The sequence below is a fragment of the Scyliorhinus torazame genome, chromosome 16, assembly GCF_047496885.1.
Source record: "Scyliorhinus torazame isolate Kashiwa2021f chromosome 16, sScyTor2.1, whole genome shotgun sequence".
Lineage (NCBI taxonomy): Eukaryota > Metazoa > Chordata > Chondrichthyes > Carcharhiniformes > Scyliorhinidae > Scyliorhinus > Scyliorhinus torazame.
This window is the reverse complement of record NC_092722.1, coordinates 193,676,191-193,697,831: the sequence shown is the minus strand read 5'-3', so window position 1 is coordinate 193,697,831 and position 21,641 is coordinate 193,676,191. Positions and strand designations below refer to the sequence as shown.

General features: G+C 44.9%; 2 protein-coding genes across 4 annotated transcripts in view; one reads left to right on the top strand and one right to left on the bottom strand.

Annotated features, from left to right (window-relative positions):
* Positions 1 to 252, top strand: part of poll (polymerase (DNA directed), lambda) — a 56,942-nt gene extending 56,690 nt beyond the window's left edge. The window contains exon 9 of the mRNA XM_072479720.1: positions 17 to 252. Within this exon, the coding sequence (XP_072335821.1) occupies positions 17 to 33 (17 nt within the window). The 3' untranslated portion in view covers positions 34 to 252. The remainder of the gene's footprint in view (positions 1 to 16) is intronic.
* Positions 1 to 21,641, bottom strand: part of oga (O-GlcNAcase) — a 74,151-nt gene that overhangs the window by 4,573 nt on the left and 47,937 nt on the right. For all 3 annotated transcript variants that reach the window (XM_072479711.1, XM_072479712.1, XM_072479713.1), the window contains 5 exons: positions 17,640 to 17,725; positions 16,497 to 16,601; positions 5,982 to 6,070; positions 2,984 to 3,173; positions 1,374 to 1,533 (listed from right to left, as the gene is read on the bottom strand). In XM_072479711.1, coding sequence (XP_072335812.1) covers positions 1,374 to 1,533; positions 2,984 to 3,173; positions 5,982 to 6,070; positions 16,497 to 16,601; positions 17,640 to 17,725 — 630 coding nt within the window. The remainder of the gene's footprint in view (positions 1 to 1,373; positions 1,534 to 2,983; positions 3,174 to 5,981; positions 6,071 to 16,496; positions 16,602 to 17,639; positions 17,726 to 21,641) is intronic.

Genomic DNA, 21,641 nt, shown 5'->3' with positions numbered 1-21,641 from the left:
AACTTTTCAATTACAGAGATTTCAAGCAATTAGTGTCTGAACGCTAATTCCAGCAGTTGGGATCAAATAGAAGAAATGGGGCCCAAAAACAGGAAACAAAGCTACTGCAGAGCCTTGGTAACCAAATAAAAATGCACCAAATCCAAAGTGCGGTATTTGTAGATTTCAGGGCATTATTCCTCATTGCACGTGTTCCAGAGAAGTGAACATGCAGTTCAGGAAAGCAGCTAATCATCGCCTTCTTGAGGGCAATTAGGGGTGGGCAATGTTGGCCCAGTGAGTAACATATATTCTGTGAAAGATTTTGTTTTTCAAAACAGCGAAGGATAGCAGGGTTCTGCTATCTTGAATTTCTTCATTCCTTACATGTTTGCTCTCTTGACGACCTGTAGCTACAGCAAGTTATTCAGCACAAAAATACATCACACCAACATTTACAAATGTATGGTGTGATTCACTGTCCCCGGTACTAACGTCCCATGACAAATCCAAGGTAACAATCAGTTTTGGAGAAAATCATGATTTGCCATATGCACAGGCTGTCATTAAAACAGGGCAAGATTGTATTTTCAGAACAACTCAAGTAGTACTTGTAAATATTTTCTTAGCACTCGCCTCGAGGATCTTTGAAAAGAGCTGCAAGTTATTGGGAGATCTGCCAAGTGATCAGATGCTGCACAATCTGACCCAACACCTGTGTTCTATTCTCAGCTCTCTAATGCAGTCACTGTACATTGTGTACTTCACAAGTAGGTTGGCTAAGGATGATCTCCCTACAAACCAGCATTCATCTTGACCAAGGATCTCATAGCAGAAGAAAGACACATTCCGAAATCACAGTGGAAAGTGGAATCTTTTAAAAAGGGGCACTTTTTAGTGATTTTATGTTTGAACATAGAACATACGGTGCAGAAGGAGGCTATTTGGCCCATCGAGTCTGCACCGACCCACTTAAGCCCACACTTCCACCCTATCCCCGTAAGCCAATAACCCTTCCTAACCTTTTTGGTCACTAAGGGCAATTTATCATGGCCAATCCACCTAACCTGCACGTCTTTGGACTGTGAGAGGAAACCGGAGCACTCGGAGGAAACTCATGCAGACACAGGGAGAACGTGTAGACTCCGCACAAAGAGTGACCCAGCGGGGAATCGAACCTGGGACCCTAGCGCTGTGAAGCCACAGTGCTATCCACTTGTGCTGCCCATGATAATAATCTGGATAGTAATCAATTCATTTGTATTGTTTCCAAAAATGAGAAAGCAATATTTTGGCAGATAATCGTGTAATATTTTAATCCAGTGTATCACTTATGTCCAATGCTAGTAATCACCATGATTTATCTTCAAAGGAGGCAAAACATTTACACTTACCATTAGCTTTTAACGACGAAAGCAAGCAGCCCATCATACTCTTAGCAACACTAGGATCTGTCACTTTTGTATGCACATCCACTTTAATTAGCGAGGGAAAGGTGGCAAGGAAGCTTTCCGGCAGGCCTTGTTCTTCTTCATGGAAGCTCAGCATCATTTTCTACATGGGAACCAAATACAAGTGACCAACAGGCTTACTCAGTAATGGAAATGTTCACTTGAGGCATATCAAAAGCTAAAGAATCTGCCTGTTCAACATTGATCGCACAGCACTATTCAACGAGCAAGTAGGAACTTTCTACTGTTCTGGCCAACATTATTCCGTGAACTAACACCAAACCTGGTTATCTCAGTGCTGCTCGAGGAACCCTGCTGTTACGTTTGTCCATGAAACAGTAACTTCAGCTGGATTCATTCTCCTAGAGCAATGGGTTTGAAGGTGGTGGGGCAGGGGGCATTTTAACAGCATGAAAATTGCTGAATAAATTGAAGCTTTTTTCCTTTACTGGCTCTAGGCATGCTCAAACACTTAAATGGGGAATCAATAAGAGTGAGCCTCTTTATACCTTTTAAAGATGAATTGGAGAGAAAAGGGGAATAAAGAGAGGATGGGCACCAGACAGATTTTTGCTAGAATTCTGACAGCTGGTTACACATAGATGAACATACAAATTAGGAGGTGGCCACTCAGCCCCTCTAGCCGGCTCCTCTATTTAGTAAGATCATGGTTGATCTGATTGTAACCTCAACTCCACACTCCCAGCTACCCCCTATAACCTCACAGCTTCTTGCTAGTCATGAATCTGTCTCTGACATTTTTCTAAATTACAATAAAGTGACACTTCTTACTTCAATGGCTATAAGGCATTTGTGAAATGTCCAGTAGTTGTGAAAAGCATTATATAAAAGAGGTATCAGTCAAGGCAGATTGACTGTCTCCAGCAAAACAATTTAAAGGACTATTAAGTGTATAATCTGAACAAGACGATCACCCAATTAAAAAAGCATTTAAAAATCATAAAAACACCTCAAAGAGCTTCAAAGAGGAAGATAACAAAAGCTGGGTGGGAAGGTGAGCTGTGAGGAGGATGCAGAGATAATTCAGTGTGATTTGGACAAGTTGAGTGAGTGGGCAAATGAATGGCAGATGCAGTATAATGTGGATAAATGGGAGATCATTCACTTTGGTAGCAGTAACAGGAAAGCAGCTTATTTTCTGAATGGTTATAGATTGAGAGGGGAATGTGCATCAAGACCTGGCTGTCCTCATACACCAATTACTGAAGTAAGCATGCAGTCGCAGCAGGCAGTAAAGGTGACAAATGGTATGTTGGCCTTCATAGCGAGAGGATTAGAGTACAGGAGCAGGGATGGCTTGCTGCAATTATACAGGGCCTTGGTGAGACCACACCTGCAACAGTGTGTGTAGTTTTGGTCTCCTTATCTGAAGACGGATGTTCTTGCTATAAGGGAGTGTATTCACTGGATACAAGAATCTCAAGAGCATTTTCTTGCACCAGAATTGAGACAATAGAAGCCCTTTAAGATTCTCTTAAAAACTACTCATTAAATTTACAGTAAATGCAAATCCTATTATTCTTGGAGAGTACCTGTTCTTCTGAAAGGTCCTTACTAGCCTCTGGTTTAATATACTTCTCCCGCATAGCGGGTATCCAGGAGACTTTGCACTTTGTACAAAATGGTTTCACATCCACAGTTCCAAGGGCATAACCACATATGCCTTCATCCTCTAACACGAAGCAATAATCCGGGCTCAGCGTCAGAAGACCTCCCACCAAACTGCAAACACAGCAAAAACAGCATTTGACACTAAAAAATACAGGTACAGCATCAAATCATATTGAAACTTTTTTTAGCCGTTAAACAAAGATAAGCAACCAACTTAAAGGGACAGAACCGTTTTTAGGTATTCTCTCTCACTAAGACACCAGTTCACAAGGATAGGCAATCCCTCTTGGATTGGATTTTGTTTATTGTCACGTGTACCGAGGTACAGTGAAAAGTATTTTTCTGCGAGCAGCTCAACAGATCATTAAGTACATGGGAAGAAAAGGAAATAAACAAAAATACATAATAGGGCAACACAAGGTATACAATGTAACTACATAAGCACTGGCATCGGGTGAAAAGAGAGGTTAGTAATAAAGTTAGTCTTAGAATTAAATTTTAGAAGATTAGACCTACTAGGATTTGCTAGGGAGGGCTCGCAGAGAGTCGCCATGCTCTGGCGCCATCTTTGTACCTTTGGAAGCTTGCCTGAGAGATCATTAGACTGAGAGCCAGTCTATTTGATAATGGTGCTTGTACCAGGCAAAAGTTCTCACTTGACACCCTTTGCCTGCACACTGCATGGCAAAAATCATGGCAGCTTTAATCCCTTTATAGCCAGGGGAACTGGCACCAATTGTGGCAATCATACTGCCACTTAAGCAACCTAATTAAACCAAAGCCATTTTATATTTTTTTCATATGAAGTGGTTTCCCCTACAAGGTAACACAGTAGGGCAGTGGTTATGTAACTGGATTGAAAACACAATTGTGAATTAAAATCTCCGCACAAAACTGAAATGCAAAATTCTAGTAACTTGTGGGTCAATATCGGAAATGGCTTTATTCGTTCACTAATGCCTTGCAGGTATCATCTCCCATTGGCTCCAACCTAAATTTAAAAGATCAACTCAATGCTTTTAAGGAATGAGGAACTGGCAATGAATATTACCTTACCGGTTAGAAAAACATGCATCAACTTGTTCATTTCTCTGGATGCACAGTACAGGAGCAGCTCACTCACAATGAGGAAAGGAAGCTTTAAACTTGAATTCCAGACTGCATGGATTTATCTTCAAATTTTCAGTGTGTATGGAGTGCAGTGGGGGCAGTCAGTGTGGTTGGCTAGATGGTTAGCAAGTGTTTCAAAATAATGCCAACAATTCCCATTGCGACCGAGGTAGAATCATAGAATCCCTGCAGTGCAGAAGGAGGCCATTCGGCCCGAGACTGCACTGACCCTCTGAAAGAACACCCTACCTGCTAAAGCAGAGCTGGAGAACAACTGAGGAATCTTTAATGTGGTTGGAAATGCATGGAACTTGGAAAGGTCAGAACTGGGGAAAGCATTATGTTTCTCAGGTCAAATAAACTTCTGAGGATATTAATACTTTTTGAAAAGTTATGAGAAGTGGTAAACTTTTAAATCCAATTAAAAAAGGAAATTTAAGGTGGGTCTGTGGGAGAATGCCCTGAGCAGAGTCAATACGTCCTCATCATCTGCCGGGCTCAGCCTGACACAATTCAAGGTTGTTCACCAGGCACACATGACGGTGGGCCGGATGAGCAGGTTTTTTTGGGGTAGAGGACAGTTGTGGGCCGTGTGCAGGAGGGCCCGCGAATCATGTCCACATGCTTTGGGCATGCCCGAAGCTCAGGGGATTCTAGCAGGGATTTGCAGATGTCATGTCCAGGGTGTTAAAGGTGAGGGTGGCACGGAGTCCAGAGCTGGCGATTTTTGGAGTGTCGAAAGACCCGGGAGTCCAGGGGGCGAGAGAGGCTGATGTTTTGGCCTTCGCCTCCTTGGTAGCCCGGAGACAGATCTTACTAGCGTGGAGGGACTCAAAGCCCCCGAAAGCAGGGTTATGGGTTAGTGACATGGCTGGGTTTCTCAGGCTTGAGAAAATCAAGTTCGCCCTGAGAGGATCATCATTAGGGTTCATTCGGAGGTGGCAGCCGTTTATCGACTTCTTCGGAGATAATTGAACCGTCAGCATGGGGCGGGGGGAAGAGTTAGGCTATGTCGGTCTAGCTTAGGCGAGAACTGTGGGAGACGGAGGGGTGTGTTACACGTTGAACTATGTTTATATCTGTATCGGTGTCTTGTTATTATAAAACCATAAATGCCTTAATAAAATGTCTTTTTTTTTTTAAAAAGGGAATTTAAGGGTCACCCTACACCTCAGATTTAAAAGCCAACAGAAAGTAACCATATGTAACAGGGAGGCCAGGTTTACTGCAGTCAGCGCTTTTTAAAATAAAATCATGGGATGTAGACAGTTATCAAGATCAGTATTTATCACCCACCCCTGAAACACACACATACAGAGGGGAATTGGATATGTGGAAGAGGCAAGATTAACTGACTGCTCTTGCGAGAGCTGGCATGGACATAATAGGCTGAAAGGCCTCCCTTCTGAGCTGCAATCCATTCTGTGATTTCAATTTTACAAGGGTTCGTTCATACCACACGTTGTCAATTGCTGTCTTTAGGTCACTCTCACCTGACCTCAAACTCAGCTCCTTTGTCCATGTTTGGACTAAGGTTGTGACAAAGATGTGCTGTCCTGGTAGAATCCAACCTCAGCATTGGTGGATAGTTAATTGCAGAGTTGAGTGATGCTTGGTAGCAGCGTCAACGTCATCATCAAACATGCAGGCTGATGGGGCAGTAATTGGCCAGATTGGATTTGTCCTGTTTTTTTGGTTGGGGGTGGGGGGCATGCACTTGTGGAACAAGATCCCAATAGAAACCCCAATGCAAATTACAATGGGAAGAGAAAACAGGTAGCCCCTACCAGCCACACATTGTACACTCACCTGTCACCAATGATATCTGGTTGATAAGACATTGAGTCACCATCCATTTCATCATCATACATCTCCTTACAGATCTTGTACACGGAGGCCTGCGGATAAAAGGAAAACCTGCTGATACGTGGCACTTTTGCACATCAGGTACACAATAATGTAGGAGGGCTTCTGTCCCTGATAAAACACACAATGAACATACATTTCATCATTGGGTTTCTGCTGACCTGAAATATACAGGAACCATGACCCATCTCTTTGGTTGGTCATGGAAACAGCCTACAATGTTTATTCTAACCACCAACAACCAACTGTGCTGGAACGAGAGCGGGAGAGCTTCTGAGGTGACCAACCAAATGTTGAATTGTCAAAATCTACAGCTGACCAAGAAATAATTCCCCTTTAAGCAAGCTGCTAATTGAAGAGTCAACAAGACAGCTATAAGTATGTCTTCAATAAAAAAGTTACATTGAAGGGCTGGAATAGACTAAATCTTAAAAAGCTGTATACAAGTACTGCTCTGTCAAAATAACAGCCTTCCCGTTGATGGAAGGCAGGCAATGGTACTCACTGAAGACACATTGTGCCTTTGCAAATATACCAGAGACAAGCTTTAGAGTGCCTTAAATAGCAATAATGATTTGCTTTTGTAGTTAAATTGCCTCCGATGGAACGTTGGAGGAAATAAAAGGCAGAAGTCTCATAAAAAGCTGTCTGTAAATGTGGTAGTCTGTGTTAGGATTACGGTACCTAGTAATGCCGGAATACCATTGGTGGAGAATGTACTTGCTCCCATTGGATAAACTTGCATGTTAGCTCTGCCCTACAAGGCGGACGAGATCCCAACGAGAGATGGACCGAATGGTTGATACGGTTTATGGCCCACATTCCCGTACCTCGATAATGTCACTATCTGCGGCCACGGCCAGCAGGACCACGACACCAACCTCCGAAAATTCCTCCAAACCTCAAAAATCCTTAACCTAACATATAACAAGGATAAATGCGTGTTCAGCACCGACCGCCTAGCCATCCTCGGCTACGTAGTGCGTAATGGAGTGATAGGTCCTGACCCTAAACGCATGCGCCCTCTTATGGAGCTTCCCCTCCCGCACTGCTCCAAGGCCCTGAAGCGCTGTCTAGGTTTTTTTTTCCTACTATGCCCAGTGGGTTCCCAACTATGCGGACAAGGCCCGTCCACTGATCCAATCCACAGTTTTTCCCCTGTCGATAGCAGCCCGTCAGGCCTTCAGCTGCATCAAAGCAGACATTGCAAAGGCCACGATGCACGCCATTGACGAGTCCCTCCCCTTCCAGGTCGAGAGCGACGTGTCCGAGGTAGCTCTGGCGGCCACCATCAACCAAGCGGGCAGACCCCACCTCTTCCCACGCACCCTCCACGCCTCAGAAATCCGCCATTCCTCAGTCGAAAAGGAGGCCCAGGCCATAGTAGAAGCTGTGCGACATTGGAGGCATTCCCTGGCTGGCAGGAGATTCACTCTCCTCACTGACCAACGGTTGGTTGCTTTCATGGTCGATAATGCACAGCGGGGCAAGATAAAAAACAAGATCTTACGACGAGGATCGAACTCTCCACCTACAACTGTGAGATCTTGAATCTCCCGGGAAGCTAAACGAGCCTCCTGATGCCCTATCCCGCGGCACATATGTCAACGCACAAGTGGACCGCCTCCAAGCCCTCAAAGAGGACCTCTGCCACCCGGGGGTCACTCGATTTTTCCACTTCATCAAGACCCGCAACCTGCCCTACTCCATCGAGGAGGTCAGGACAGCCACCAGGGATTGCCAAATCTGCGCGGAGTGCAAGCCGCACTTCTACAGGCCAGAGAAAGCGCACCTGATAAAGGCTTCCCATCCCTTTGAACTATGGACTTCAAAGGCCCCCTGCCCGCCACCGGCCGCAACACAGACTTCCTGAACGTGATTGAAGAGTACTCCCGGATTCCCATTTGCCATCCCCTGCCCCGACATGACCGCAACCACCGTCATCAAGGCCCTCCATAGCATCTTTACACTGTTCGGGTTTCCCGCTTACATACATAGTGATAGGGGGTCCTCCTTTATGAGCATCTAACTGCGTCAATTCCTGATCAGCAAGGGCATCGCCTCGAGCAGGACGACCAGTTACAACCCCCGGGGAAACGGACAGGTAGAGAGGGAGAACGGAACAGTCTGGAAGACCGTCCTACTGGCCCTGCGGTCCAGGAATCTCCCAGTCTCCCGCTGGCAGGAACTCCTCCCGGATGCCCTCCACTCCATCCGGTCACTGCTGTGTACCACAACCAACCAAACACCTCACGAACGTCTCCTTGTCTTCCCCAGGAAGTCCTCCTCTGGGACCTCGCTCCCAACCTTGCTGGCAGCTCCCGGACCCGCCCTGCTCCGAAAACACGTGCGGGCGCACAAATCGGACCCATTGGTCGAGAGGGTCTATCTCCTCCACGCTAACCCTCAGTACACCTACAGGCGTACCCCGACGGCTGACAGGATACTGTCTCCCTACGGGACCTGGCGCCCACTGGATCCCCACTCACCCTCCCTCCCACCGGCGTACCCCACAGCCGCCCCCATCCCAGGTCAGTCGGCCCTTCAACCAGCCACGTCTAGGGGTGATGAAGCTGCCACAGAAGCCGAAATCACGCTCCCGGAATCACAGACGCCCGAACCTCCACCGACATCATCACCAAAGCTACGACGATCGCAGAATACGGCCATGGCCCCCGATCAACTAATTGCTTCCTTTTGAAATGTGCATTACTGTTGTAAATAGTTAAAAGTTGTAATGAGCCAAAACGCTGTAGAGAGGCATTACGGTACCTTCATAACTATAACTTCTACCACTTTTACCACGTTGTAATACGAAGCCACCACCCCTGCCGGACTCCTTTTTTAACAGGGGGTGAATGTGGTCGTCTGTATTAGGAGGATTACGGTACCTAGTAATGCCGGAATACCATTGGTGGAGAATGTACTTGCTCCCATTGGATAAGCTTGCATGTTAGATCCGCCCTGCAAGGCGGGGTATAAGGGCCCGTGCCGCCCCAGCAGCTTTCTTCTGTACCTGCGCTGCTGGGGGAAACATCTAGCGTATTAAAGCCTTCAATTGTCTCCAATCTAATTTCTGGGGTTTATTGATCGTGCATCAGTAAAGTAAAAATAATTTGCATTAATCCAAAACTCCAACTGGTGCAACAGGTAAAAATGCTGCATTGATTCCTTGCAATCATACGTTCAGAGTTCCAGTAACACAAACACCTGGCAATAGCCCGCAGTGCAGACAATTCTGCTCCAATTACATTCAAAAATATCTGCAAGAGCATGTGCCCTGCAGAAACGCCGGTATCATTAGCATTGATTGAGAACCTGGTGAATATTGGCACTTCAGTGAGGTTTGGTCACTTTCTCATCTGGTATATGTACATGGGCACAAACACTTCAGTTCATTAAATAACCTTTATGATTGTCACAGGTAGGCTTACATTAACACTGGAATGAATTACTGTGAAAAGCCCCTGGTCGCCACACTCCGGCACCTGTTTGGGTACACCGAGGGAGAATTCAGAATGTCCAATTCAGCTAACACGCACGTCTTTCAGGGCTTGTGGGAGGAAACTGGAGCAGCTGGAGGTAACCCACGTAGACACAGGGAAAACGTGCAGACTCCACACAGACAGTGACCCAAGCCAGGGATCAAACCTGGGTTCCTGTGAAGCAACAGTGCTAACCACTGTGCTAACTACTGTATTGGAGAGTTGATCAGTAAGTTTGCAGATGATATTAAAATTGGTGGAGTGGTAAATAGTGAGGAGGATAGCCTTCGATTACAGGATATAGACGGGCTGATCAGTGGCAAATGGAATTCAATCCAGATAAGCGGGACGTGATGCATTTGGGCAGGACAAACAAAGCAAGGGAATAAATGATAAATAGCAGAAGCCTGGGAAGCACCGAGGATCAGAGGGATCTTGTTGTGCATGTACTGTGGTCTCTTAAGGTAGCAGAGCAAGTGGATGAAGTGGTTAAGAAAGCATATATGCCAGTGAGGCTAGAATTAGGAGGATAGTGCAGTTAAATATGTGGCTAAACTGGTGATGTAGGAGGGAGGGTTTCAGATTTCTCGACCACTGGGATCTCTTCCGGGGCAGGTGTGCCTTTCAAGAAGGACGGGTTGCATCTAAACTGGAGTGGCACCAATATCCTGGCTGGGATATTTGCTAGAGTCACTCAGGAGGATTTAAACTAGTATGACAGGGGGGTGGGAACCGGAGCGCTAGCTTAGAAGGTGTCATAACTGAAGGGGAAACAGAGAGCAAAAATAAGAGAACATCACCCTGTCTGCTCAAGCGCAGTGGTTTGAAGTGTGTTTGCCAGAAGTATAGCAGGTAAGGCAGATGAACTTCGAGTACTGATTAGTACTTGGAATTACGATGTTGCGGCTATCACAGAAACGTGGTTAAAGGAAGAGCAGGATTGGCAGCTGAACGTTGGAGGATATAGATGCTTCAGGAGAGATAGAGGGGAATGTAAAAGGGGTGGAGGATTAGCATTACTGGTTAAGGAGAACATTATAGCCGTACTGCGGGAGGACACCTCGGAGGGCTCATACAATGAGGCAATCTGGGAAGAGCTCAGGAACAGGAAGGGGCCAATCACAATGTTGGGGCTTTATTACAGGCCCCCCAACTGCCAGCGAGATATAGAGGAACAAATAGGTAGAGATTTTGCATAGGTGCAAAAGTAATGGTTGTTGTGGTAGGGGATTTAATTTCCCCGATATTGACTGGGACTCACTTAGCACTAGGGGCTTGGATGGGGCAGAGTTTGTAAAGAACATCCAGGAAGGCTTCTTGATGCAATATGTAGATAGTCCAACTAGGGAAGGGGCAGTACTGGATCTGGTATTGGGGAATGAGCTTGGACAGGTGGTTGAGGTTTCAGGAGGAGAACATTTTGGGAGTAGTGACCATAATTTCGTACGGTTTTTGGGTACTTTTGGATAGGGATGAGGGAAACCTTCGCGTTAAGGTGCGAAACTGGGGAAAGGCAAATTACGATAACATTAGACAAGAATGTAGAATTTGGATTGGGTGCAGCTTTAGGGGGGTAAATGAACACCGGACATGTGGGAGTCTTTCAAGCGACAGTTGATTAGGATTCAGTAAAGTTATGTTCCTGAGAGAACGACGGATAAGTAACAGCAAGTTTAGGGAGCCTTGGATAATGAGGGATATCGTGAACCTCGTCAAAATGAAAAAGGAGGCTTTTGTACGGTCTAGAAGGGTGGAGACAGTCAAAACCCTTGGAAGAGTATAAAGACAGTAGGAAAGTACTTAAGCGGGAAATTAGGAGGGCTAGGAGGGGGTCATGAAAAGTCCTTGGCAAATAGGATTAAGGTGAATCCCAAAGCTTTTTATTCATACGTAAAAAGCAAGTGGGTGGCCAGGGAAAGGATTGGACCACTTAAGGACAGTGGGGAGACTCTATGTGTTGAGCCAGAGGAAATGGGTGAGGTACTAAACTTTGCATCAGTGTTCATCAAAGAAAAAGACTTCGTGGAAGATGATTCTTGGGTAGGGTGTGTGTACAGTCTGGGTCATTGACATCAAAAAGGAGGTGGGATTAGGTATTTTAAAAGACATTAAGGTAGATAAAGTCTACCTTAATGGCTGCAGGTGTGATCCCGGGTACATGAAAGAACATAAAAGAAAAAGAAGATACATAATAGGGCAACACAAGGTACACAATATAACTACATAGACACCGGCATCGGGTGAAGCATACAGGGTGTAGTGTTAATGAGGTCAGTCCATAAGAGGGTCATTTAGGAGTCTGGTAACAGCAGGGAAGAAGCTGTTTTTGAGTCTGTTTGTGCGTGTTCTCAGACTTCTGAATCTCCTGCCTGATGGAAGAAGTTGGAAGAGTGAGTAAGCCGGGTGGGAGGGATCTTTGATTATGCTGCCCACTTTCCCAGGCAGCAGGTGGTGTAGATGGAGTCAATGGATGGGAGGCAGGTTCGTGTGATGGACTGGGCGGTGTTCACGACTCTCTGAAGTTTCTTGCTGAACTTGGCCGAGCAGTTGCCACACAACAATGGTGTGTGCGTGTGGGGATGGGGGGGGCGAGAGAGTGAGAAAAAAAAGAAGAGGACAAAATCATGGAGTGCATCAACTCCATGCAATCAGGAAAAACGGCAGGACTGGATGGGCTCCAGGCAGATTTTTACAAAAGATTGAGAAAAATCTTCCCGGTAAGCCTGAGGGGGAGGAACGGAGCAGGAGGAGCTACCGTTTAAAGTAACCCTAACCAAGACCAGGTACCTGGGGATCCAAGTGGTCCACACCTGGAGGCAGCTCCATAAATGGAACCTCCCCAGCCTGGTGGAGGTGGTGAAGAGGGACCTGCAAAAATGGGACACGCTCCCTCTTCGCTAGCCAGAAGGGTGTAATCAAAATGATCGCGCTGCCGAAGTATTTAGATTACTCCCGATCTTCATTCCCAAATCCTTCTTCACCAAGATTGACAAATTAATCATCGCCTTCGCCTGGAGGAGGAAGAGTGCCTACAGAAATCCATTTTACGAGGGTAGCACGTGGGAGGCTTGGCCCTACCAAATCCGCTGTTCTACCACTGGGCGGCCAACACAGAGAGGGCGAGGGGGTGGCTAAGGGTGCCAGAGGTGGATTTGGTCCGAATGGAGGGGACCTCTCTCCGAGCACTGGCTACTGCGCCACACCTAACCCCTCCAAACCCCACACACACTCCAGGGCTGAACTGGTTGGGGGAAGACAAGTGCAGTGGCTTATGTAGGAGGCTCACAGAATAGGTCAGAAAAGCTCTGGATGTGACCAGATGAAAGTGGGGAGATGAACTGGGCATGGAGATAGGGGTGAGGTCTCTGGATCGAGGCACAGCACAGAGTCAACTCCACCTCCTCCGGGCTATGTCTGATGCAGCTCACGATAGTGCACAGAGCACACCTGACCAAGACACCCGAGCGGGTTCATGGAGGACAAGTGCAAGAGGTGCCTGGGGGGTCCGGCCAACCATTCCCACATGTTCTGGTTCAGCCCCAAACTCAGGGAATTCAGGATGGTCTTCTTCGAGGCTATGTGCAAGGTGGTGGGAATAGACTTGGAGCCATGTCCGCCTGTGGTGGTCTTTGGCATGTCAGAGCACCCAGAGCTCGGGACAGGAAAAGAGGTGGACCCCTGGCCTTCGCCTCACTGATCGCTCTAGTGGAAGTCGGCAGCATCGCCCCGGGCCTCGGAATGGCTCTCAGATTTGGCCGAATTATGGGCAGCAGGGTTGCGCAGTGGGTTAGCCTTGCTATCTCACAGCGCCGAAGTCCCAGGTTCGATCCCGGCTCTGGGTCACTGTCCATGTGGAGTTTGCACATTCTCCCCGTGTTTGCTTGGGTTTCGCCCCCACAATCCAAAAGATGTGCAGGGTAGGTGGATTTCCTCTTAAAATTGGAAGAAAAAAATTTTAGGTACTCTAAATTTAAAAACATTAATAAATAAAAGATTTGGCCGAATTCCGGAGGCTCGAAGAAATCAAATTTGAAAGAGGGTCCAAACCACTTGCAGCAAATTCACAAGCCTGTTTGCAACCAGCTGCCGGCCCGAGAGGTGAGCTAGCTAAGAGAGACAACAGAAGGGGAGAGGGCGAAAGATAGGGATAGCCGTCCAGAGAGAGGAGCGCAAGAGAGGAGCACAGAAACAATGGGGAGGAGGGCCACCTAATAAAGGGGGCACTGGCCTCCCCTATGGAGGGAAGGGCCCAAAGCTGGTTTTTCAGACCTATGTAGTTTTCTCCTTTGTCATTGTATGACACTCCACGTGTGAAACCCAGCTCTTTTTCTTCTCTTTTTTGTTTATTCTGTAACTGTTAATTGAAACACCAATAAAAAAAAAATATATATATTTTTTTTAATGAATTTAAATGTGCACTTGCAATCCCAGGGCATACAAGGCCAAGTGATGGAAAATGGGATCAGAATGGTTGGGTGATTGTTTTTGACCGGTGCAGACACGATGCACATTCTCCCCTGGAAGAATTTTTAAGGAAATTAACAAACCCCCAAGACCCCTATGCCCAATTCAAGAAACACCCAAGAGCTATTCCTTAGACCAGTAATAATAACAAACTCAAGTAACAAAACGGTTATTTATGGTCTTGTAGAAGTCAGTGCCAAAAGTAACCCTGCTCAGGTACAAATCTTTCAGTTAATTTACTGGCAGGAAGAGCTAAACCACAGCAGGTCTGGTCTTAAATGAATGCCAAAGTAGTATTTGCAATGCTGTGAAACAGATGTCCAATGATCCAACATCCAGAGACCACCTCACAGAAGTGATTTCAACAGAGGTGGATAGTTGCATAGGTACCAGAGTCACTACCATAGACCAGGTCTCAAGTCTGGGATGGATGACTGTAGCTGTCCAATCTGATATAAAACTTACCTAGTAAATTCATATCAGTGGTGATTTCTGCCTTTACGATACCCTGGAGGACAAATCTTTCATCCCATAGCATTCCAGGCTCCCAAATTCCTTTACCTGAAAATATCAGGTTATCACCAATTTGGTTGTGCAGATCAATCATCAAGCACTTGAGACAGAGAGCAGGTAACTGATCCACTTGTTCTTTTTCAGGCAAGGTATAGGGATTCTGAAGTCCTGCCAAAGCAAACCATACGACTTTGGTCCTTACCAAAATAAGAGTCAAGGTTATCCACATTCAGAAAAGGAATTATTTCTGATACCAAAAGAGCAAAAGGATAAGCCTGAAAGTCTGCATGGATTGAATCATGGTGTTGAATCTTTTGGATATACAGACTGGTACACAAGTCAACCCTGTCCTAATTCCCTTGATAAACCGAAACACAACAGACTGAAACACTGATAAGCAACACCACATCAGAAACCTCCCCTCCAGCTTGCAGGTCAAGACAATTTCTGATCTGATTCAGCCAGTGTGTCACTACAAGAAGAACCATAGATGTTTACCACACAGAAGGAAGCCATACGGCTTACTGCATCTATAGCAGGACTTTGCTGTAGAAATAAAACACTAATCCACTTCTTCCACACAATTCTGCATCTTCCACTGCGTCAAATGTTTAATAGGATCAAAGTTCAATTGGACTCAGCAGAGGAAGCTAAACAAAAATGCTAGTAACCAACTTCTAATTTAGCAACCAATGCTAAAGCAAGAGTGTGGGGCGTTGAGGGGTACCTGGAGATCTTGAGATTATTTTCATTGTGGTAGAGGTGGCTAAGAGGACAAAGTGCTATGAAGAATTTGGATCTTATGAAGAGGGCAATAAAACAACAGCTACTGGGGTTGAAAGTAATAAGGAGGTTACAGATATAAAAGTATTACTAAAAGAAAAAAAGTTAGGAGAAAATTCTTTACACAAAAAATGATTTTGTTTTAGCTCAGATACCATAGAGTGAATAATAGCCCCCTTCGCTGAAAACGTCTTTGGTTCCACGAAAGGAATTTGGCTCACCGAGCGTAACCATAGATACTAAAGTTGTGACTGACAACAACACAATATTGGGGGTTGGAGCGGGGTAATGTGTCATGGGAATGTCACTTAAGAATGTCTGCTCAAGTGGCTACAGTGATGTCAGAATGTGGGTGGAGCTGAGCTCTGGCTCTGCTTTTTAGTTTCGCTTTGAGGAAAAGCTTGGGTGTGCCTGTGTTTTTTAGTTTCGTTTCAGTGTTGGAGCTGCAGCCAGCCAAAGAAGATGTAATTTTGATCTCTCTGCAATCTAAAGACTATCTCTCGATCATTTGGTGAATTCAGAGTGATAACTGCTCTCAGTAGAGAATTTAAACCTGATGTGTTTCTGTAAAGAGGGTTCTTTTTATCTTCTGGATGTTAAAAGGAAAGTTTAAGAATTAATTAGAGTGTTGTATTCTTTGGGGGTTGTATTTGAATTGATGGTTGCCAAGATATTCACTGTATGTTTTAAAAAAGGTTAACTGAATTCATAGAATAAACAGTGTTTTGCTTTAAAAGATACTTTTAGATTTCTGCTGCACCGCACCTATAGAGTGAGCCGTGTGCTCCCCATACCACAATCTAGTAAAAGTTGTGGGTCAGGTGATCTCCATGACATACTTTAGAGTTCTCTAAACCCTGGCCCATAACAAATGAACTGGATTAAGGTGTACAGCTTGTCCTTGTTTACATTAGCACACAAAACTATCAAAATTAGGTGCCAACCGTCCGTCGACTTCTTTGCGGGAAATTAATCGTCAGCAGACGGGGGGGGGGGGGGGGGGGGTAGTTTAGATTAGAGTAGGGGTTTAATACGGGTGGGACCTGTACGAGAGGTAAATGGCTTTTGCACTATGTTTATGGTTTCATGTATATTGTTTCTTTTGTTGTTGTCACTATACCAAAAATACCTCAATAAAACGTTTATTTAAAAAAACTATCAAAATTAAGAGCACTTCAATAACAACTTTAGCAGGTGCAGTTAGTAAACTTACTTCATCCTTTGCAAAGTACGGCCGGATTGTGTACACTTTTGAGGTAGGCATAGGTGGCGGCGGCTGGTAGAAGAGATCGTTTGCCCCCTCAATTGGCAACAAACGCTGTGAAGAATAAACAACTTAAGTCAGTACAGCTCTATTCCAGAATCTAGGTACCAACATCTGTTCCACACAAGATACCTTTGCAGTTTCAAACTCATTTGCTACTGAAGGCACCGTACCATGTAAAGCAACCTCAGTTTAAGTAACAGAGGAATCAATTAAATGTTCTAAGTGGGGAACTAACTGCTGACTTCTGAAAAGGGCCTCATTTTTACACTTTAAAATGACTCAATGCCAACCAGTATCAACAGCAGCAAAATATGTAAAATTCTAAATGTACTTACTATGCAAAATTTGTGTTTACGGTTTTTTTTTTTAAAAAAGGACAAATGAACTCTGCTGGAGGTGGGGGAAGGGGTGGGAGAAAGGAGATTTCAGGGAGGAGGTTTGGTCTGGAGAGGGTTAACTGGCTGTCGAAGCCGTGCATCCCAAGCTTCTTCGCAAGCGCGGTTTCGCAGGCTGCGCGCAAAAGCACCTGTAGGGAAGAAAAGAAAAACAGCGCAGCGAAACTCCATGAATATTTTAGCAAAACCAGGAAGATTCAGCAGTATCCAAGTCAAAGTCCTCTTTCTCTGTGGTTCCACACATTTGTGGCACACCTATGGTTACCAGTGAAAAGCCAAGCTAAATTTCTCTTCACTATAATTCAAGCATCTTGTGCATTCCCTCACCCCCAACCCACACATACTTTTGGAGCTGAATATTCACTTTATATCATGGTCATGTTTGTTCATGGAACTTCGAGACCAAAGCAAGCAAGCCTCGCCAGCGCAAGCGCAAGCGCCGAGTAAACGCTGCGCGACCTGCAAAGGAACGTTTTGTGAAAGACAAATACAAACTAAAATTTGTAGCGCAGGCGCAATGGGATTCCAGCATCTCCTTCCAACTGAAAAGAAAGCAAATTAGTGCCAGTACCAAATGTACCAGATTCTGTTAGGGAAACCAGCTAGCCATCAACAGACCAATCCTTTCTTTGTGTTTTAAGTTTTCTTTCTCTCAAAATGAAAAAACATCAGTCACCGGGAATTCGTGGAATACCTGAAACTCTCCTGCTAGACCACCTCTAAAGGCCCAGGGTTCTTGGTCGCCACTCAAGAACTGTGCTGAAGATTGACTACGACACCCTGTTGATCAGATCCAAGCGGAGAATGTTACGTGGGGGCTTCCTGTGGTCTTACTTTTCCGCAAAAGCAACACACCTTTTCAACAGAAAGAAAAAGCGCGCAACAAGAAACGTCCTATCTGACCTAGAACTCACTCAAAAAATTTAGGGCTGTAATGATTCACATTATTTAAGAATCACTTTTACGCCCAGTTACTCTTTTAGGAGAGCCACAATATGCGAAATCCAACAATCAAACCATCCAGCTCCATCGCAAATCAAGGAAGGAATGGTCCGCAATAGCATTCCGTATACAATGTTCTTTTAAAAGATTGTGCATGGATTAATTCCAATTTTCCCCATCATTTGGGTATCGAGGATAAATTTCAAATATCGAAAGGATGCTCCATTGCAGCCCTAAGTAAATTGGAAATATCTTAATTTAACTGAAGTCACATTCAGGTGCTCCTCTTGTCAGATGACATTTGGTATAAGGATTTGTTTGTTTCAAACAAACACTTCCTTGACCTGCACAGTTTACAGACCACAAATAGTACAAGCTTCATTCTATGAATTGACCAAACCAACTTGTTTTGAAATGGTCTAATCAGCAAAATCATTGTCACATTGAAAACTCAGCCACAGTGACTAACAGCATTTCCTGTCCTGAACCGCTGGATACTGCTTCCTTTACACAATGGATGGGCAAAGTTCATTCCTGTTCTGGGCAACCAGAACACTACAAGAAAAGTCTTGCTTTTATATAGCGCTTCTCTTGACCAGCTGGTTTCTTCCACAAAATCGTACAATTGGCAACATACTTTAAGCTATCTTTTCTATCTTTCAAGAAGTTCCACAGAAATTCTTCCAATCTCAAAAAGGTAAAACCTAAGATCTTGATTTTCACGTAGCCAGCCTTCACTCCGTGGTTTCAGAGAAACATTGTTCCATTGGACGATTTTATCACCTTGGCCTACACTCCCAATGATCTTCACTTTCTGTTCCAGCTGGGTGTTCAGGGTATTTTTGAGGCAGTCATATTAGTAACTCGAAGGAAAATGTGATAGGTCGTTCTAATTTTTCCACATTGCTTGAAACTAGTTACTTTGTGCGTTGCTCAATCTGTTCTCATAATCCAAGTCAAATATTAATAAAAGTAAAGTCACTAGTCCCGGATGACGATAGGCTGCTTTCCCCTTTGAGGGGGAGAGCTGACTGGTGGTGATTTAACTCGAGGATCACACCTCAGGCGAGTAGCAAGGTTGAGAAGGCGGCACCTTCATGAATAACCTCAGCCTTGGCCTTGCTCTACATCACAAACCAGCTATCCAGCCAAATCTGCTAAACCGATCCCAAATATTTACGTGCTTGGGAGTCATCCAGACTCGAAACGTTAGCTCCTTTTCTCTCTGCACACGCTGTCAGATCTGCCGAGATTGTCCAGTATTTTCTGTTTTTTTCAGATTCCAGCATCCGCAGTAATTCGCTTTTATATTTATATGCAAATGTTGATGTTCGAATTGTGTTCCTGCTCAGTATTTGTCCCATAACGAGAAATGCCATTTCTGAGCACCACAGCATCAAACACAAGTACTCTTCAATGGACTGATGCCCATTGAAAGCAGAACATCTCAGAATTGTTCACAGTATAATGATCTACGGTTGAGTAGATTGGCTTCAAATTAACCTTCTGTGATTTCTCATGGAAATTAAACTGTTCCATGTTATGCAGCAGTTGAATCGTCGGTTATCACAGCCTCCGATTGTAAAACAACTTGCATTTGATATGGCAGCTTTCACAACCTTAGGATGTCCAAAAGTAGTTTACAGCTAATAAAGTGCTTGTTTAATGTGAGAAATATGACACCCAATTTGCACACAGCAAATTCCCACAAATAGCAATGTGCTAATAAACAAAATTATTTTGAGCAAAGTTGATCTAGGAATGAACATTAGCCAGGATACCAGGAAGTAGTTCCCTACTCTTGTTCAAAATGGTGTCACAGAATAAATAGTTTGAGGATTCTGACCTATCCTCAATTTAACATTCCAATCAAAAGATGGCACAAACAGTCCAGCACTTTCTTAGTACTGCAATGAAGCCTGAATGTTTGTGTTCAGATCTTTGAAGGGCGTCATAACTAAAAACCTTCCTTCAAATGGATACAGATATTTCAGCACTTTGAAGTCATCAGTCAAACCATCAAGACATCTAGGAATGGGAAGAATCTCAACTTATACAAGCCTGTACATTTCCCAAGTCACTTTACGAACAGGCATACGGTCAACCTGGGCAGGTGTATTGAAAAGGTGAACCTTGAAACTTCTACAAAGGTTGGCCAAACATACGTGTTCAACCTCTGAAGCAAACACCTGGGCATTTGATAGCAAATGGGGAGAAAAGACGAAGAAAAAAATTCCATTCACGCTTGCCGATATATCGAAAGTTATGACTGAAGCAAGGGGCATTTCACAAGGGAGTTTTTTTGTTAGTACAAATCTTCAATTGTGCATTCCTACCCCTCCGTATTTACGTACTACTCCTCTGTAACATTATCCTCGGACAGGGATCTTGGCAAAAGACGTCATGCTCCATGTCTATCTACCATTTTAGTCATGCCTAAACCACAGAAGTTCCAAACAGAACACAAAGACTAAACAAATTGTTTTCTTTCATAAAGGATCCAAACTAACTCCGGTGTCTCGCCAAATTTTCAGTGGCGCTGATTCAAATATTCTCTGGACATTTCATGCTGTAAACCTCTATGACTATCAATTGGGACTAGCTTAGTGATAAACACTGGGCAGCATGGACAAGTTGGGCCAAAGGGCCTGCTTTCATGCTGTAAACCTCTATGACTCTATTAAGGGAACCAAACTATATACAGCAGGATTTAGATTGTTTGGAGACTTGGGCGGAGAGATGGCAGATGGAGTTTAATCCGGACAAATGTGAGGTAATGCATTTTGGAAGGTCTAATGCAGGTAGGGAATATACAGTGAATGGTAGAACCCTCAAGAGTATTGAAAGACAGAGAGATCTAGGTGTACAGGTCCACAGGTCACTGAAAGGGGCAACACAGGTGGAGAAGGTAGTCAAGAAGGCATACGGCATGCTTGCCTTCATTGGCTGGGGCATTGAGTATAAGAATTGGCAAGTCATGTTGCAGCTGTATAGAACCTTAGTTAGGCCACACTTGGGAGTATAGTGTTCAATTCTGGTCGCCACACTACCAGAAGGATGCGGAGGCTTTAGAGGGTGCAGAAGAGATTTACCAGAATGTTGCCTGGTATGGAGGGCATTAGCTATAGAACATAGAAAAATACAGCACAGAACAGGCCCTTCGGCCCACGATGTTGTGCCGAATCTTTGTCCTAGATTAATCATAGATTATCATTGAATTTACAGTGCAGAAGGAGGCCATTCGGCCCCCCGAGTCTGCACCGGCTCTTGGATAGAGCACCCCACCCAAACTCAACACCTCGGGCAATTTTGGACACTAAGGGCAATTTATCATGGCCAATCCACCTACCCTGCACATCTTTGGACTGTGGGAGGAAACCGGAGCACCCGGAGGAAACCCACGCAGACACGGGGAGAACGTGCAGACTCCGCACAGACAGTGACCAAAGCCGGAATCGGACATGGGACCCTGGAGCTGTGAAGCAATTGTGCTATCCACAATGCTACCGTGCTGCCCAATGAGGAGTGGTTGAATAAACTCGGGTTTGTTCTCACTGGAATGACAGAGGTTGAGGGGCGACCTGATAGAGGTCTACAAAATTATGAGGGGCATAGACAGAGTGGATAGTCAGAGGCTTTTCCCCAGGGTAGAGGGGTCAATTACTAGGGGGCATAGGTTTAAGGTGCAAGGGCAAGGTTTAGAGGAGATGGACGAGGCAAGTTTTTTTTACACAGAGGGTAGTGGGTACCTGGA